This window comes from Strongylocentrotus purpuratus, unplaced genomic scaffold (assembly GCF_000002235.5).
Source record: "Strongylocentrotus purpuratus isolate Spur 01 unplaced genomic scaffold, Spur_5.0 spur5_scaffold_14, whole genome shotgun sequence".
In the NCBI taxonomy this organism is placed as follows: Eukaryota; Metazoa; Echinodermata; class Echinoidea; order Camarodonta; family Strongylocentrotidae; genus Strongylocentrotus; species Strongylocentrotus purpuratus.
Genome location: NW_022145599.1, coordinates 11,539,014 through 11,559,328, shown reverse-complemented (window position 1 = coordinate 11,559,328; position 20,315 = coordinate 11,539,014). Strand labels below are relative to the sequence as shown.

General features: G+C 36.5%; 1 protein-coding gene across 2 annotated transcripts in view; it reads right to left on the bottom strand.

Annotated features, from left to right (window-relative positions):
* The window catches only part of LOC590420 (neuronal-specific septin-3), a 54,799-nt gene that overhangs the window by 27,419 nt on the left and 7,065 nt on the right, over positions 1 to 20,315 (bottom strand). Inside the window, exon 1 of one of the 2 annotated variants that reach the window (XM_030984191.1) lies at positions 13,280 to 13,475. The exons of the other annotated variant lie outside the window; for it this stretch is intronic. Coding sequence (XP_030840051.1) covers positions 13,280 to 13,412 — 133 coding nt within the window. The 5' untranslated portion in view covers positions 13,413 to 13,475. Of the gene's footprint in view, positions 1 to 13,279; positions 13,476 to 20,315 lie in introns of those variants that run through there. 2 annotated transcript variants of the gene reach the window in all.

The following is a 20,315-nucleotide window of genomic DNA, read 5'->3' as shown; positions in this document are numbered from 1 at the left end:
GTGTATTGTATGGGTTAAACCAACCGTAAGTCTTCCATACAGTTGGCCAGAATGGAAACGAGAGAGAAAGTCTTCTTGAATGGGATGCTGGCCTTTCATGAAGCCAGATTTTTTCCGCTCCAAATCACTACCGGTTCTGCACATTTTCTGAGGGATTATTCACGCCACTATAGCTTGTGCCTCTTTGGATACAGTTTTAAACGCAGGTTTTGCTGACAGACTTTGCTAGCTTGTCAGTTTTGCCATCTATTGGCAAACAGTATTTGACATTTATTATTGGGAATTCTGGATTACATGCTGGGTGACTTAAACATTTCAAAAGAAGATAAAACTTCAAAGGGAAGTGATACATTGAAATAAAACCCAAATAATATATATCTCTTCATAAATAATAGGACAAAATTTAACTTATTAAGTGCTGCCTTCTATGAAAATAATTGTCACAATGTTCTTTTCTTTTTAATTGAAATACATGTAAATATATATTGCAGACCTTAATTGAACGGCCTACCAGTGAAAACTCAACACTTTTTTCATTTAGCCTAATAAAGGCTGTATATATCTTTGAATCTAACCCATTGGAGTTGCACCTAAAAAAAGATGTCAACTGAGAACCAAAAGGGAGTAAACTCTACAGGGAAAAAAAAAGAGGAAATTGATTAGGACCTAAACATAAAATGAAACCTTCTTTGGATGAGTAAATTATCTACCTCTCTAATGTACTTTTCTGTAATGATTCACATTCCTAGCCTTGACATACATGTGTTACTAAATGATTTCCCTCGACAGCCATTTACCCAAATCTCCTTTCACAATCTTTTTTCTATTACAATCCACCATCTACACCTTCAGTAGTGAATGTATTCTGGACCAAGGACGTGCTATGTCCTATGCACGGGACAGTCGTATACAAATTACTATGGAACTCTCAGTGATCGTTAACACCAGGGTTAAAGTTACACTCATTATCTAAAAATAAATCAGTGCGAGAAAGATGTGTACAATTTGCACAATGTTCACATCATTATGATAAGCTAGGGGCATGCAGTCTGCTATTCATGTTAAACACTCCACTTTCCACCACCTAACAGCTTTCATGGTCTAAAAACTCCACATTGTTCTTTGGTTGAATGACGTCTTTTTACATTCTCTCTCCCCAAATAAAAAGACAATGTTTGTGTATCCTTCAAGAAAACATCCTGATAAAAGCGTGATGCTTTACGCCTTCTTAGTCATGTATGACATAGGAGAAAGAAAGCATTGGAATGGAACGTTAAATGTTTTCAGGTTAAACATTCTAAATACTGGTAATTCCACTCATTCTGTTGGTATCATAGACAAAAACAACATTTATATTTTTGGCTTATGATGGCAAAAGGGTGAAACTAGCCATTAATTAGCAATACTTTTTCTCGCACAAATCGTCTTTTGAGAGCCAGATGGGTGCGAAGCCAAAACTCTAACACTGGGTTAAAACCCTTCTGGCTCTATAATAGCAGACGAAATATATTTCCTGGACAGAAAAGAAACCAACAAAGAAATTAGTATTTTCAAACCCTGGCATCTTTATTGTTCCATCAGCTTCCTAATTGCAAATGGGACAAACGTCACACTCACTTTTAAATGGGATTGTATTAAAAAATTACAACTTTTTAGTAATAACATCACTTTTTAAATTGTCAATAAAACTGGATTCAGAGTGGGGCCTGTATTGGAGTCACCTTATCCATCCAACTCTCACACTAATACCAAAACTACAGTAAAAGTAATAGGGGGGGGGGGGGGGGAAAGAAAAAAAATAAGTTTTTTTTTTTTTAAATCAAGTAACTCAATGCAGGTCATATATTTAATCATATACAGTGTAACATAAAACACAAAAGGTACAAGATGTAGAGCAAATATACATGATTTCTCAGGGTTTTTTTTTTGTCAGACTTTATACCTTGGCTGACTAACATTATCAGTTGATGAGAAGTCTACGTGGTAAGAACAATACAGTAGACTTGACCTTGAATTACAATCCTGAGGCTTGTGAGACACCTGCGTCAGGCTTCGTCTGTACCCTATGACTATGTATGAATAATGGCCTGGTGGTGGCTCTAACAACTGTCTGAATCCCTGAGAAGGGGGTCATGCATTCCACACCCCGAAAGAACCATTCTTCTACCCCTATAAACATGAGTTACTGGTGGCGTGATAACTGTCTGAATCCATAGGAAGGGGTCCTAACAGGCCCCCTAGACTACAATTATTAGACCCTTTCCAACACAAGAACGCATAACCACTGGGGTGTCTGAATTCCATAAGAAGGGGTATGGAAATACTATTATTCCACCCTTTATTAGTTTATTTATATACTGTATGAGACACAATACTACTGATGGCTTAATGATTGTCTGAAATGGGAAGGGGGTTCTACCAGGCCCCCTCCTAAACTCTATTGTTCCACCCATTTCAATATCATATAAATTACTCCTGATGGCTTCAATTGAAAGGGTTTCTGTGAGGCCCCCTAATCAATTACGGCTCCATCCTTATCATTGGTCATATGAAAACTCTTTAAGAAAGGGGGTCATGCACATACCTGGCCTCTTTAATAATCAGTATCATTGTTGTTTCACCCATTTCAAAATAGGATACACTACCACTGCTTGATTGATAATGTCTGAAACTCTGAATCCCTCAAAAAAATGGGTCATACTAAAACCCCTCATCAACCTATTTGACCCCCCCCCCCCTCCCTTCCCTTCTCCAATGGCATTGAATTATCGCTTTCTTGAAACTTTACACCTAGAAAATATCCTTGACCTTGGCCTTAAAATTAAGTTGAGAAAATAGCTCCAAGTCATTTGTAATCAATATCAGGTCACTGTACTAATTTTCCTGCGATACTCCCACGAACACTACAGGGGAGGGGGAGGGGGGGGGGGCTTCTAATAGCCGATTCCTATTTCCGTGATATTAATCAAATTACTGAACTGACAGTGATGTGGAAAGCATAAACCATTAAAGACAATCAATCTTGGCTGCAATCAAAATAAATTTTTATTTTCAGGAAACAAGATTTTCATCAAGTTTTTTCCACTTCCTTTTTATTTGTTTGGCTTAAAGTTCAACCATAACATAACTTGTAATGATTGCATGATAACAATCGCAAAGTGGTTCTTAGAAGTACAGGTGTACTTTCTTGAATTTTATCTTTATACAGTGAGTACTTGAAAGTGGCTTAGGGTAAGTTTATATGCTCACTTTTTCAGGCCAGAATGAGGCATCTGTTACGCGTTAGTTTAAAACACGGTTGCGTCCTTTCTCATTTTTGTAGAATCACCGAAAAATGGTGATCGTAATCGCCGATCGTAATCTCACAAAAAGGTGCGTTTTGAATCGGCGATTCTGGGAAGCATAAACGTACAATAATTTGTAAACGCGTTTAAATGGGGTCAACGTAGCATGCGCAGTGCAGGTTTGCAAATGCAGCTGCAAGGCCACCCAGCCAGAATCATGCCTGGAGGAGCCAGAGAAGTAAGCATAAACAGTACACCGTGGAACTGCGATTACGATGAGCGTTTCAAATCGCTCATTCTACCTTCAAAACTGAGCATAAACGTACCCTCACATGGGCAGGTGGGAAACAAACTGCGAACCTCGACAATGTTAGGCCTAGGACTACCCACTTCCTCTGTCACTATGGCGACGACACAAGAATAGCCAACACAGGATGCTGAGTAATCAACAAGTTATTAATTATTTAATGAAATGGACACTTCATGCTATTCTTCTAAAAAGTACAACATGCCATTATCAGGAGTGATCATGATACCCCCAAGGTGATGCTCTAATGGTTCTTAATCAGCAGTGGATTTAGGAGGCAGGCATATCCATATTGAGCTCTATTTTGAAACCTAATGAGCTTCACCTAATTACACATCAACAACAAAGCGTGATCAATTGTTTCCACTTTTTTAAATTGTTGCCCCCCCCCCCCAACCCTCCATTCTCCTTTGAAGTACAACTGGCATACCTCAGTATAAAGCAATACAATAAAATGCATCATTAATAGTATAGTTGTTTTAAAATTAAATTTGCCTAAATATCCTCCCCCCCCCCCAAAAAAAAAGGAGGGGGGAGCAGTGATCTGCCCCTGTTGTAAATGGTACTTAAAATAAAGAATAAACTGAGAGTGAGACAATTAGAAGTTTGGTTTGCAATCTATTTATCAGTACAGGACAGATGCATTTTATAATGGAATCACTAGTTGTTTCAAATGAATCAATTCTAATGATACATCAGACACTTCCAAGTTTCTATCCTCTTCATAGGATTAATGCTTGCACACCAAAATCTCAAAATGAAATCAATCATTCTAATTTGTTAATGAATTTAACCCTTGGGTTCAGTTCACTATACCAAAATCTCTTTACACAATTTAGCTATTATCCAGCGTAGATTCGTTCCTTTCAAAAATGAAATTTGTTCTAAAAAACACATCTTTTGAGAAGCTATCCTTCTTATACTGTCATCATAGAACAAGAAATTAAACGTAAGCAGACTAATTATGATCACCCCTCTGATAAAGTACTTGATCAATGTCCATTTTAAATGTATTGGTCTAGAAATTAATAATTTATAGAACAATACATTAAGAATTTTAATGTTCTTGATTATAGTTTCACTCTCATGATTAAGGTTTTACGTGATAAGTCAAAGACAGATGTTAGATAAATGACTTTGGAAAACTAGATTATTTGTTCTATTGACCCTTTCCTATATAAATTGAATTAAATCGTGAGAAACCGAAATGTTATGGTCAAGATGTGCACAAAAATAGTTTTCCAAGTGTTGAGTGAACCCATCTCACTTTTTGGCCCATACAAATCCTGTGGAGGAGGAATATTAGAAACATGATACATATTACATTTTGAAGTAAATATCACATCAAAAGAAGCTACATTCCTTTAAATACAACAGTATAATTAACAGCACATGGAACCTAAAGCTCGTAGAAATCCAGCTTCATTTTAAATAATATCACTGATATATTTCTCTGTGTAGGCATTATACCTGTAGATCAAGTTTGGCACAAAAGGGAAAGATGTTTTTCAAGCTATACATCTATGACATGAAGAAATATGAAGTGCAGTTTATCAATTCCTTCACTATACCATGTTAGCTCACAATAGAAATGAGCCCGCATACTATGCACATGCCAGAAATAATTTGAGACCAAGCATATGATACATAGTCATCAGAATTTTTTCTATGTTTACAAAAAATATCACTGATAGCACGGACAGCCCCTTGTCCCTCATCACCCTGCTTTAATAATAGATGAAAGGGGTACCTGGCCGGGCAAGTAAGCATTTTCACTTTCCCCATTTTTATCTCACAGCAATTCAGGAACCACTTAATTTTAGAAGAGGAAGCTTGGATGTGAAGCAGAGGACAAACCCGATGAAATGAAAGCTCTAAGTTGCAGTAAGACTTCTCTTTCAAAAATCTAAAGCTTCATCATGCAGGCCACCCTATTCCTCCAAATCAGGGAAGAAAGAATAGTGTTTTTTTTTTTTTATGAATTTCTTTTTTAAGAGGGGGGGGGGGGGGGAGGTAATGGATAGATGTCCTCTTGAAGCCCAACTTAATACACACAAAAGACATGTAAAACATCAAACTCTATGGGGGGATAACTTTTATGAGGATTCTTGTGTGTGTTTTCTGGGGCTCTTTTGTTTTTTCATGGGGGGGGGGGGGGGGCAAAACACATCAAGCACACATGTATTTATTTTTTTCGCTGCTACATAATTTTGTGAAAGTCATCCTTTAGAAATATATTAATATTACATTGCTGTTTGCAAGCAGATGGAGGAAAACTTAACTGGAATACACAACAGAAAATTTAGATTGAGTGGGCAGATATCTCAATAATTGAATTATATTTCAAATCTGGAAAGAACATCAGAAAGAAAGCAATCCTTGGTGGAGGGGGAATACTCTCACTTATCCAGAGAAATAAAAGTTAAAAATTCCAAAATAAAAACCTTCCCCTCAGAAGACCTTGTTTTTAAATCAAGAATTAATATACCAGTACACAAAATTCCCTAGGGATGTTAAAGTAATTGTTTGAACACACAGATGAATATTTTCATGGTCAGAGAGGTTTAACAAAAAGGGTCAAAGTCATCAGCACATCAATTCCACAAGAAGGTCTTTATTATAATCACAGTGCAAACAATGCTCTTAAAGGTAAAGACCAGTATTGGAAACGCCCCAATTTCAAAAAATGAAATGGAAGCTCTCATTACCAATCATGTGAAAGAATATGTTTTGACTAATACATGATGATAAAAAATTGGCCGGGAAACCGCCTACTAATTCATATATTTGGTAAATTTGTTTCTCTCATGGTCTGTGAGAGATATAGGGTAGTCCCATATACATCTTTCTGTGTATAGTGCTTGTAACTTTACGAAGAATGGGCAAAATTTCTTATCATTTTGATGATTCCAGAACCTTGCAGATGCTAGATGCTAGATGATCAACCTTTTCTGATTGATTCCACAACGTTTCTTTCACAATGCAACCACATGACCATAACTGGTCTTTACCTTTAAAACTATTTCATTCACAACCAAGTTCCTCGAAAAGTACTAGGTCCACAAATGATGTCAAGGATATTTCATACTGTCTGGCAAAGAACTTTGATGTATTTAAGGGAAATGCAATAGCTCTTAAAAGGAAAACTTCCTGTGAAATATGATATGATTTAATGGCAATTGCTAAAGCTGTTTGCTAAAGATATCAGAATAGGTTCCAGTATAAAAGTCTTGGCACTACACAATCTAAATGCCCATTAAGATCCAACCGCATTCATACACGGTCACAAAGATACCATTTCGATTGGTTTACAAATTACTTTTGATTGTGAACCAAATATCAAATTGTGTGTGTGGACATTAAAAATGCAAATTTATTAGTGATATCTCAATCATGAATCAAAGTAAACAATATTAATTTAGTTGTCTTTTCTGTATTTGAACAAAGATGAGTGAAAATGAACCCATCTTATATCTTATTCATCAAAATAAAGTGTAAGATTTGAGTCATGAATCAAACATATCATTCTAGTTACTTTGTACCAGTCTGCGTTTTCTGTTCAAAATCATCAATCTGTCTTACAGAAGAGTGACATCATTATAAACATGTAACATTGTTTTTATGAAAACAACACTCTCAAGGTCATTGAAAAATATCACAATGATAAATGTAACAGGATGCTTTAAACAGACTTTGTGCTGTGCTTTATTCTTCTTTCATTGTTCTCAGGGAAAAAATTATTTAAAACATTTTGGGGGCTACTTTTCAAGCTTGCTTGCATTAAAGTTACACTCTTTAATTTGTTTTGCATTGAACTCTATACAATTTTTTTGGGGCTCTTTTATGACTTTCAGGGGCTCTTTTTGACGTTTCGGGGGCTAATTCGCCCCGAGCCCCCGTGTATTTTTTTCACTGATTGTTCTAGAAATGTTTGGTATCAAAATCTTGTCAATATTCTGTATCACATGCTATCAAATTTTTATTTTAATCTTCAACAAATGTGCAAGTTATTTCTGGAGAACAACTTAAGTACAGAGAACTTGAATCGTTGCATTGATAGTGAAAGTGGTGAATCAGTGATACTTGTGTTAAAAAATATATCATATAAAGTCGACAGTGAAGGCTTTCAAAAAAGCTGCAAAATGCAAGTCCTTGTGAATGTGAATAGTTCCAAGTGACCGTGCAAACTAACATAGCATGACATAAATTTGTAATGAAGGTACTTTCAAAACTAACCAACCAACCATGCCATCAGCAGATTGCACTTTGTCGCAATAGAATAACTAGATAAAGGATAGGGGGCAAAATCAAATCCTTACATCTCATTTATAATCCATCAGTTTCTTCAAATCAATTTAATAATAGAGATAGGCATGAATCCCCAAGAGGTCTGTCTTTCATATAGACAGAGAGGAGGACATAATCATTAGTTAATCAATGCCCATTGTGTTTTGACACCTGTCCTTAATTTTTTGTAGCTGTTCTCTTTTTTGGCTCTGTACTGGCCTCCTACTCAGGCATTATGTAATGGATATCTTTGTGTCACTCGTCAAGATGTTACCGTTAACACAACTGCATACAGTGCTGATAGTAATGTTACAAGCAATAAATCTCGTTCATTAAATTGCCAACATCTTTTGAGCTACATGTAATTGATTAAAGCTCACAACAACGTTTTTACCAACAATGATGCTTTCTCATTCACTCAATTTCAATATGTGTTTTGGCTTTGTTCGCAAGTCTTGTTACTACTCAAGCCACAAATTTGACAGAAAAATGTAAAATGAGTCTGAAAACACTGTCAATTTATACATTTGGACTGCTTTACCCTTACAGAAACTTAAGCTTGCGGCAAGCTTGTTACAAGCTTGTTAGAAGCTTGCGGCAAGCTTAATAAGATTGCATTACAAATTTAAGCTTGCAAAACTTGCGCGCAATCTTACAGCAATCTTGCTGCAAGCTTGCAGGCAAAGAGAGATATTCATGCAAGCTTGCTGCAAGCTTGCAGGCCAAGAAGATATCCCTGCAAGCTTGCAGGGGTGCAATCTAAAGCCCTTGCAATCTTACAGGCCGACAGTGTATGCCCTGCAAGCTTGCAGCAAGCTTGCGGACATTGCAGGGGCGCAAACTAAAGCTCTTGCAAGCTTGCAGACAAAGAGGATATCCCTGCAAGCTTGCAGGAGCGCAATCTAAAGCCCTGGCAATCTTACAGGCCGACATTGTATGCCCTGCAAGCTTGCAGCAAACTTGCGGACATTGCAGGGGCGCAAACTAAAGCTCTTGCAAGCTTGCAGACAAAGAGGATATCCCTGCAAGCTTGCAGGGGCGCAATCTAAAGCCCTGGCAATCTTACAGGCCGACAGTGTATGCCCTGCAAGCTTGCAGCAAGCTTGCGGACATTGCAGGGGCGCAAACTAAAGCTCTTGCAAGCTTGCAGACAAAGAGGATATCCCTGCAAGCTTGCAGGAGCGCAATCTAAAGCCCTGGCAATCTTGCAGGCCGACAGTGTATGCCCTGCAAGCTTGCAGCAAGCTTGCGGAGCTTGCTGGGTGCAATCTAAAGCCCTGCCAAGCTTGCCGCAAACTTATGTCAGACTGCTATGGACAAACCCCATCTATGACCAAATTATTGTCACTGTAAACATACAGCACAAAAGTTTATATGCACAATTAAATTGTTCAATAATTATCTCAAAACCTTTGATTCTTTGCTAATGAGGTATAAAATAGGGGATCTTTATACACATATAATAATAATAGTACAGTTCTTATAGCGCATTATACCTTTGAAAAAGGATTAAAGATGGATGATCATAAAACAAACATTAAATATCGCATCATGACTCACTTTTCACTGTACAAAAAGGTACACCATCCAACACTCTAAAAATGATTTCCTTTTTCACTGTGATTTACGAGAGACCAGGCAAGAGTCAACAAAAATGGTTGAAACGAAATATATAATTTAAATGAGCGTTTAATCAAACCTTGCTAAAATCTAGCCGGAAAACGATTTGATTCAAAAACTATATTCTTAAACAAAAGCAAAACTAATAGTCCAATTGCCTGATGTATTTCTTTAATTGAAAAAAAAGACCAAGTGTTTTGTTTTAATTTTTGGATAAAACATCCTAAGACATGTCTGAAAAGTGATGTCTTGTGTGTTGTGGGTGGTGGAGCCTGATTTCAGAGGTCAATGACCTTTATTTGACCCTGATTTCGCCTAACAGTTGTTTTTTACATGTCATTTGTTAAAAAGAGCCTCAATTTTAATGAATATTGTGTCTAATGAAAGATAATGAAATTATCTATCACATGATATGAATATTTATAATATTTGATGATATTTTGAACCTTTTTTAGGGTTTAAAATGTAATTTTTTGACTTTTTTCACTAAAATCATAATTTATCACTTTTTGTTCGTATCTGTAAAAAAAGAGGAAACAATGAAAATCCTAAAGAATTACTGTAAAAAATGCATTTATATTCATTTATTACACTGTGAAAATTTTATATTTATTACTTCTCTTACTAAAAAGTTATTGACTTCCAAAGATAACACTCCCAGTGCCAACAAGATCCTAATCAGAAAAATGTCACGCGCCCTCTATTGGCCATTCCAAGATAGTTCATTTTTTGTGGTTGGTTCAAAGTTTTGTTGAACATTTTGTGAACTGGTCAAGTGTGAATCAACTTCAAAATGGTAAGTACTTGTGAGATATTGCACTTACATTATAATAATTCACAACAACATTTAACATATAAATCTCTGGAAAGCAATATTAAAATGAAAATAAAACAGGAAAATTGTAATAATTTGATAATTTTTCATTAAATAATGTAAAACTCAGACTCAGTCCCACATCACCAAAAAAATGTTAGTTAAACTAGCTAGACTAGGTAGTACTAGTTGGTAGCCTAGTCTACTTGGTACTTAGTCGGTTGGTCCTCCAAGATACTCGTCTGAGTTTTAACTTAACGGGTAGGGTGTATATTAGTTTGTAGATGTGGGGACGTCAGGGCAATTTTGAATTTGACAGGGTCAGTGTGGGCGATAGTCTCTGGTTTAAGCTGGTCTAGGTCTAGACCAGGACTAGGTCTAGACTAGTTATAGGCCCATAACTTCCAATTCTAGATCTAGTATAATCTGAAACGGCTCTGGACGCAATTTCTCAGTCTATCTCTCTACCTCTTTGTTTGTATATGTGTGTGTGTTTTAGTTTTTACCCTGATTCTAAGGGTTTGTGTGTGTGTGAGGGTGTGTGTGTGTGTGAGGTAAACAGGTAACAAAGGTAAAGTGGGAGAGAAAAAAATGATTCAACAAAATCCATTAATTATCTGCATTTTGTTCAACCCCGTTTGTGTCTCTGAGTGTGTGTGTTTGTGTTGACGTGCGTGCGTGTATGTTTTTACATCAATTGTGAAAAGGTATAGGTTTTATACTATGTAGACTAGACTAGACTAGATCTAGACCTAGATCTATGTGTTTTTTCCCCCAAAAAAGATGGCACCCACAGGTCTTTCGGGAACAAATTTTCTCCACTTCTATGTATTCAATTTGTGCCAGACTTGCCATGGCAATACCTTTCATTTTCTTTCATTTTTGAGAGGGAATTTTTTTTTATAGAGATATCAAAAGTGTGAATAATATTTTGTCAATGTTTTCAGACAGTCGTTATTACATGTACAAGTATTCAGAAGTCTAGCTGCAGCACTACAATGTCTTTGAAATGTACTTAAAACTCAGGTAACATTAAAACCAGTTGATACATATATGATGTATCTTTTGTAGATCTCTGTCAATGTTATTGTCCATACTGTTACTATTATTCCATTTAATTTGTAGCAAGCTTGCGGCAAGCTTGCGGCAAGCTTGCGACGAGCTAACATCAAGCTTGCATATTTTGTAATTGGCTGAGGGTACCATTTGGATTTTTTACCACGCAAGCTTGCAAAAGCATGCAAGCTCGCTGCAAGATTGCACGCTTCTCTTTTTTTACCAGCTTGGGAGCTTGCGCAAGCTTGCAGATTTTTAGACCTGCAAATATAATTCAATACCTGCAAGCTTGCTGTGTGAGCTTGTTTCAAGCTTGCCGCGAGCTTGTTTCAAGCTCGTTACTAACTTGCAGGGTTCCAAAAATGCAAATGAGTTTATCTGTCAGCCAATCAAAACAGAGGAAATATATTTTCAGATCTAACAATCTGCAAGCTTGCAAGCTCGCAACAAGCTTGCTGCAAGCTTACATGCAAGCTCGCAGCAAGCTTGCAACAAGCTCGCAGGCAAGCTTGGGAGCTTGCGCAAGCTTGCAGATTTTTAGACCTGCAAATATAATTCAATATCTGCAAGCTTGCTGTGTGAGCTTGTTTCAAGCTTGCCGCGAGCTTGTTTCAAGCTCGTTACTAGCTTGCAGGGTTCCAAAAATGCAAATGAGTTTATCTATCAGCCAATCAAAACAGAGGAAATATATTTTCAGATCTAACAATCTGCAAGCTTGCAAGCTCGCAACAAGCTTGCTGCAAGCTTACATGCAAGCTTGCAACAAGCTCGCAGGCAAGCTTGCAAGCTTGCAGATTGTTAGACCTGAAAATATATTTCCTCTGTTTTGATTGGCTGACAGATATAACTCATTTGCATTTTTGGAACCCTGCAAGCTAGTAACGAGCTTGAAACAAGCTCACGGGTGAGCTTGAAACAAGCTCGCAGATCAAGCTTGCTGCAAGCTTGCACTGCAAGCTCGCGGCAAGCTTGCACCAATTTCCATAAGGGTAATGTATATATATACCAGTCACACCTCCAAAACAACTACACATCGACTCCAAACAGACCCAGTTTGGGCCATTCAGGCCAGGGTAATGTACATGTAATTGTGTGTTCGGTCGGTCTGGCGTCAGTTTGGTGTTGGTTTCGTTGGTGTGACTGATCATCATTTTGTATAACCCTGATATATTTGGATTTAGATCGGTGCTCTACATTTTTTACATCACAATTAATAGCCCACCAAAACAACTATATATGTACATTATTACTTCAGAGTGCCTTTGTACTCCTTGACTTACTGTAGTGCACCCCCAAGGGTTGCTCAAAATATAAGGTTGATTTATCGGTGGCAGCGGTGGGATATGGCTCAGCGGTAGAACAGTGGTCTCTTTCAAAACAAGAGGGTCACTGATTCTGGGCCCCTTGCACAAACCTTACCATAGATGGTAACTTTGTAATTAATGATAGCTTCCATTGAATCCTTGATTAGATTGGCTATTGAGTGATATTGCCATGGTAGTTAACATTGATGGCAAAGTTACCATCAACAGTACGTTTGGTGCAACAAGGCCCTGGTTCAAGACCAATTCCATGATCTACAGCCCTTATTATGTCAGGCATCAACGCTCAACTGAATCCGTCAGATAGGACTCAAAGCCATAGGTCTACCACTTAGGTACCAAAAAGCACGTTGAACCTATCATATGGTCATCAATACAAAAAACATACAATCCACTAAACAAACAGTTCCATATAGTAAAGAAGCAGGAGATCACATGTTAGCTGTATACTTGGAATAATCACTATCATATAAATTGTAAATCCCTCTGGAAGTGAGCTCCCAAGCAAGCACGGAGTAATTATGCCACACCTCTCATGGATAGTGAAGTGCATATTCCTCTGTAAATTAAGCTGTACAGGACAACTTACCCTCATATAGATCACAATATCTACAAATCCACTTGTGATGGTACCCAAGTAATTTGCCAAGGCTTCCAGAAATGATACAATGTGCGATTCTACTACCACCACCAGGAACTGAACGATCGATGCTCCTAGACATATACGCCAGTGGGTGTGTGCATGCTATTCTACTTTCGCTCGTCTCTACCAACTGTACTTCAGAACCACGCCACTTCCATTCGTTGTGATTCCCACAATGCAACTTCATGGAATAGATAAAATTGTTCACGTGAGCACTTTTGCTTCCTTTCCTCGTTTACAATACTTCTCTTTCCTCTCTCTCTCTCTCTCTCTGTCTTCCTCTTTCCATCTCTCCCCAATGTGGGCTAGTGATCTCTCTCTGTGACTCTTTTCCTCTTTCTCTTTCCCTATACCCTCCCCCCCCCCCCCCCCCTCCCCTCCCCTCCCTTCCCTTCCCCTCTCTTTCTTTCTTTCTCTCCCTCTTTTTTTTTCTCTCTCTCTCTCTCTCTCTCTCTCTCTCTCTCTCCCTCTCTTTCGCTCATCAAATTGGTTTCTATCCTATCCCATCCCCATTGAGGAAGTCAGATAGTGTAGTGCGGCTATGGTACAGGAAACCAGTGATAGCATAAACAGGCCGACTGCTTCATCTGAAATAACGGACCTGGTATATCAATCTACATCCAATGACTTCTAAAAATCCAGTATTTTCACCAAAAGTAGGTCTACGGATTACAGCTGTATCCTGTCAAGGGTTTAATTATCATCTAAGTTAAAGTTATTCTTTCAATCACCTCTGGCATTATAACATCACATACAGATACCTAGAAGCAACACAAACATTTTACTCAATTTTCTCTTCGAACCATTGTGAACAATCGTTTTGGGAGTGAAGCAGGTTCTAACCAACAATATATGCACAATTTATCCATGAAGATACAAAGTACCATCATACATTTACATTGTAGCACGTCAGATTTACGTCAGTAATTGCACGTCAGTAATTGCATGATTATTGAAGATCAGAGCTACATACCTGTAAAAATCAACAGGTCTGTAAAGTCCACTTAAAATGAATAAAGACAAAATGCACGTACAGCATGGTACCAAGAATTACCAAGGTACCTTAACAGGGTGAAAAGAAACAACTTGAGAGAATAGGTATGGAAATTGGAAAAGCATTTTTGGTGTTTTCTTCCAAACAGAAATGATACAGACATTTTATATGGATACTATCCTTGATGTATTGAATAAAAATAATAAATAGATGTTGTATCATTCACATTTCACAGGGAACAAAAATCATGCAACAAAAAAAAATTGTGTTCAAAATATGTTCCTATTCAGACCATATTAGGATACCAAACAATTTACGCTTGGAGCAGTATCTCCTCTGTACTACAATGCCAGAATACGGAAACCACTACATGTACATATCTTCTCAGACTCTCAAGCAGCATGAATCCATGATTTAATACAAATGTATATGAAAAACTGTAGACTACTGAATGAGTACAGACTTCTAAATATAGATGTGCAGAAAACCTAGTAGTGCATGAGCTCCTATCATCCCGCTAGGGTGTTGCTAAAACTCAAGGAAATTCATTGTGGTTTATGAAAAGTATTGTCTAACTGTCGTACTCATACTAATTGGAAAAAAATGGAAAGAAATATGTCTACAAACAGATATATATATCAACAGCGATACATTTAGTACATCTGCATCCTACAAAACAAGCCTAAAGTCTGATTTTGTAGCTACTGTGAACATGAAGCTTCCATATTAAACTAGTTCACAAATTTAATACAAGCAAGTTCATTGATTTTTCTTCAAAATCCCTCATTATTTATAAACATCATTAATTTATCTTACATGTACATCAATAACGTAGCATCTCTACAGAGATAGAATGCACATTGCAATCGTGACTAACTTAATAGCCTTGACTAGCCTCAGGCAAGCTATTTGGTCGTCATGAGCAAGCTTAATTCTGAAAACAGCGAGCTAATGCACGATTTGTGTGTGCATAACACCTGATACATGAGTAAACTAGGCTATGAACTCCAAATATGGTTAATGTATAATGATTTTTAAAATGTAGCATACATAATGTACTGATTATAAGAAAGCAATGAATTAAGGGCCAGGTCTATTAGGAACACAACATCTCATTGTCAATGTCATAAGCTCTTAATGATTTGTTAGATAACAATACAAATTAATGCCTTTTATCACAAATAATCACCTGAGAAACCAGGAACTAATGATACAAAAACAGATCATGAGTTGCTTCTGAATTGATTTATGACAGAATGTATTAACCAAGGTATCAGTTCCTCCAGGCTAAAGTTCAAGGAAATATTATTGTCTTTTTATCATTAGGGCCATTTGCACACAGAAAAAGTGGGATTAACACACGAACACCACGTAGTGTTTTATGTTTTATGAACACACAGAACAGCAGAGTTTTTTCACCTGTTCACATGAGGTAGAACTTTTTCATTTCATTTTATTCAAGCATAATATTTTGTCAATTATTTCTATGTACATCATTCTTATGGTTAAATAAACTGCCCATTCATATTAAGTTTTAAAAGTTCATACAAATAAAAAAAAAATAAAAAAGTTATTAAAAGTTTGTGGAAAAAATCAAATTGAATCATAATGGTCATCTTATGTTAAAATTAAATGAAAATTATTTAGCAAAGTTATGCACTTTCTAATGAATTTAATATCTGATAAATTGATAATCCCAAGAAAGCCATATTTATTGGTGTAATTTTATTCTCTTCTGGACATTTAACTTGTCCTGCATGACCTAGCAACAACTAATATTAACTTCAACTTCAAAACTTTCAACTGAAATATGGTGTCTCAATCATGTCAAACAGAATAACTATATTACCGGTACTACTGTTCAAAGTCTCTATAGATATTCTTTACTGGTCTATTACTTACTTTAAAATTCATCAAAATACATTTCAAAGTGATGTAGTTATTTGAGCCTACAAAATGTTCTTATTTGTAGAAGTGTATTATTCTATTATGTGATCCTTGCTTTTGTTGTCATATTTTGGATTCATTTCAACTGAACGCAATTAATATACATGTATAGCACCTTTGAATTCACTTGCAACATATGTTTCAAAGTACAGGAGTTGGTTCAAGGCCCAGCCATGTGTCAACATTGAGATATAACAACTGATAAGATTCTATTCTATTTCATTTGGGACAACATTATTTCCCTTTGGCAGTGTCTTCCTGAGATTACAGATAAATAGTAATTACAACGGGACTATTGGGCAATTCCACGGTAACGGAAGGACACTCAGACAAGATTTTTGAACTTCAGGTTCATACTAAAAGAAATGTTTTATTAGTATGTATTAAACTATGGGGAACAAAATGTGTTTCAGTCAAGTGGAAAGCTTCATCAACTTCACAAAGTTTGGATAAACACTAATTAACTGGAAAAACCATGTCCATTTTTATGTCCTTCCGTTACCGAGATAATTAATATGCACATTCTTAAACTACTGAACTATAATGACAATTTTTTTGGGGAGAATTAAAGGCACTTATATAGGTATTATATCTGTACTGTTTCACATCTTATACTAATAAAACAGTTCTTTTAGTATGAACCTGAAGTTCAAAAATCTTGTCTGAGTGTCCTTCCGTTACCGTGGAATTGCCCTATTGTCACCCAAGTAAAACAAGATCAGAGTCATATTACAGGATATATGATAATGGTTTTCATCTTTTATTTGTACATGTTTTCCCTATAACCTTTTTTTCTATTTTTAAATGTTTGTTTTGTTATTTCCTCCTTTTGGGGTTAAACTTTCTGAGATGTCAACCTTCTAGAATATTACCCCAAAATTTTCTATTTTGTTCTTCTAAAAACATGGAGCAACAAGAATGTATTTCATTTGGCAGTACTTGTCAGAATTTATCCTGAGTAATGAACTTTTAATGAATGTTTTTCTGGAAACGATGAGCTTAAAATAACTAACAATTCTTGAGGTCATTATTATACAATGTATTTCATCACTGCTCAGCTTTTTTTCTTCTTGTCATTTCACTTTATTATCTGGTTTGAAAATACTGGACATCAAATTCCAAATTCCTTGAAATTCCTTGAAATCTAAATCCAAAATGAAAATGATTAGCTCTCAAATTCGACAGAAGTCTTGGCAAGCTTAACTTCCCTACAAAAGAAGGCAAACAAAAGGGGACTTTCAGGCTTTTAAATACACATCACACACTTGTGAAGGGGAAAAATATTCTACTTTTCAGGTCAAAGACTGGCGCTTGACCTTGAACTATCAATATTTGGCCAGTGTCTTGTCCAAACGACTTAAGGATGTTTACTATATTATGGTAAGGAAGTTGACTTAATTGTGGTAGGTACATATAGCTCCATCAAACAATCTCATCTTTCACTGGTCAATCACCTCAAGTTCTTGAATAGAAAATTGAAAGCACATCTCAGTTTAAAGTCTTCAATTAGAGGTGAACCTTATTATATTAAACAGAGCTTGGCAATATTAGGAGACAGAGAACAAAGATATAGAGTAGGGGGCATTGTTTTTGCAATTTCTTGTGTGTGCATGTATGTGCATTTAAGGTCAACCAGTATCACAAAGAGCAATCTGATGTCACGTAATAAAATTGTACTTTAACCTCCTATCCTTTTTTTCAAATGATCAGCAATTATGACACACGCAACTTTATCACCTAATGAGTTAACAATATAAACATGTGATTATAACAATGGCATGCCAATAACAAATGGGTGAATTATCACACAATCAAACTTTAACAAAAGACAATAAAAGTATCAACAACTACACTACAATGGAATCAATGGATAATGGTGTATCGATTGCTAGTGCTACCATTACAAAAGACAATTTTTATTTTCCAACTGTGAACTTTTACACTTACAGTAATCTCTATAGATATAACAATCCTCACAGCTCCGATCTCTCAATCCATTCTGTCAAAGTACACTTGTATGAAATGATTTTCAGAGCACAGTTCAAGCCTAATAATATTAGAGGAAGCAAAGTCCTTTTATATTCCGACCTATCACAGCACACGTTACATCATCTGTCATAAATTTAATAACAGAACTTGACACTTACTTCCTTATCACTGTGACTTAATTAGGCTTTCTACTAATAGCTTGCAAGGTAAATAGTAATGTAACAAAACAAAGAGAGCGCTTTGCACATAATTAGCAAAATAGTGGAGAGAGTTCTCATTCCTCTCTAACTTCATGATATACATTACAACTGTATGTAAACCTTCCACTGTTCCAGTAACTTTAAGTACCGGTAGATGATATGATAACATATCAGCATTATTAATGGAGAGTAGAATGCCCACTTCAGCAGTAAAATTTTTTATTCCAAAATAAAAGTGTAATTGTTTCATGTACCTTTCGAAGCAAAATCTATTTTTATACAACAGAGCAAAGACAATGAAATATAATTATGGGCAGATTAGCAATGTACTGGGACTAGTAGAAATATCTGTGAAACTCCTATATCAAAAATTCATAAGATCATCTGTTTTACAACTGAAAGGGCATTAAGTCTGTTTTAAAATTTGAGTTAACACCCTTCTGGCTCCAAACAGGAAAATTATACTTTTATATTACATGTACATCTCTTTTCATTCTAACCTCCAAAATAAAAACTGACATTTTCATTCATTTTCTGCAGCTTCTCCACATTATTTTCAAAAGAAAATTTCTATCCTACAGAATTCTAGACTTTATTCCCTATTCCAGTATATTCAGGTCAACCTGACAGCTGATGGGCAAAACAAACAAATTTGTACAACTCTGAAACTTTTAAATTTCCAGCGAGAAGTAAAGCAACATGAGTCAATTCACAGCCTGTTAAACTTGTAAGTTTGTCTGCCTCCATTTCCAGATCTTGAACATCCGATATCCGTCGGGATTTAGAGATCAGACAGCATGATTGGAAATCATAGCTTTGACTCAGCACTAATTTGAGCATCACTCAAGAAATTACATGTAGACAGAAAAACCAGGCCTGAGTTGGGGGGGGGGGGGGGGGGAGGGGGGGGGGGCAAAAACAGACTTCCTCCTTTTCAGGCCCCTTAACATGTGATAACCATTTCCTTTTTTTTTTTTTTTTTACTGAAGTACTATTCTTCTTGTAAAGAGATTTTTTTTTCATTTGTGCCCCCCCCCCTTCCTCCACTTTCAGACAATACTGGTCTCAACCTTGCCAGACAAGGATTTTGACACACCTGAAAGGAATGGAACATTTCAACTGCAGATGGCTTTATTGTGTTCTACACATACTGTGATAATTTTAGACATATTTGTTTTGTGTCTTCAATGAAAAGCTATGCGCAAGTGGATTTATAGGGCAGGGCTGACAAAGCTATTACAAGCTCTTCTTTCTTTTAAGAGCCGGAAGGGCATTAACCTGATTTAAATGATATGATATGGCACCCTTCTGGTTCTGGGCAGGTAATAACTAAGTATTTTTGAAGTAATTAACGAAAGAAGCACTATAGTGCTCAAAGACTGGCTTTTATATGCACTACCTAATAGATTATGATTAGGATGCAAAACACTTCCACATAACTTTTCTCCTTACAACAGAGACGTTACCTTACGACAGAGACCTTTACATGGTCCCATTCCGTAACAGAATTAATACCCATCATTATGGTCACACCACAATACCTTATATAACTGGAGGGGGCGAACCACTTGTAAGAATTCAATGATCATCGAGTGGCCAAGAGCTATTGGATCCGCCCCCACTTAACGCTTCTCCTACCTCAAATGTTCCAGCCCCAATTAAAAAGTGAGAAAGAGGGGAGTGTGGTGTCACAGGAAGGGTCAACTACATACAATAAACCCCTTTCTCTGGTATACTGAACAAGACTCAAGAGGCTCTAGCTGTGTTCAGACTATGACTATACATGCACATGTACCTCCCAGAAACCATTTTGTTATCAAAGATCCACAACAACACCACATGTGAACGAAGC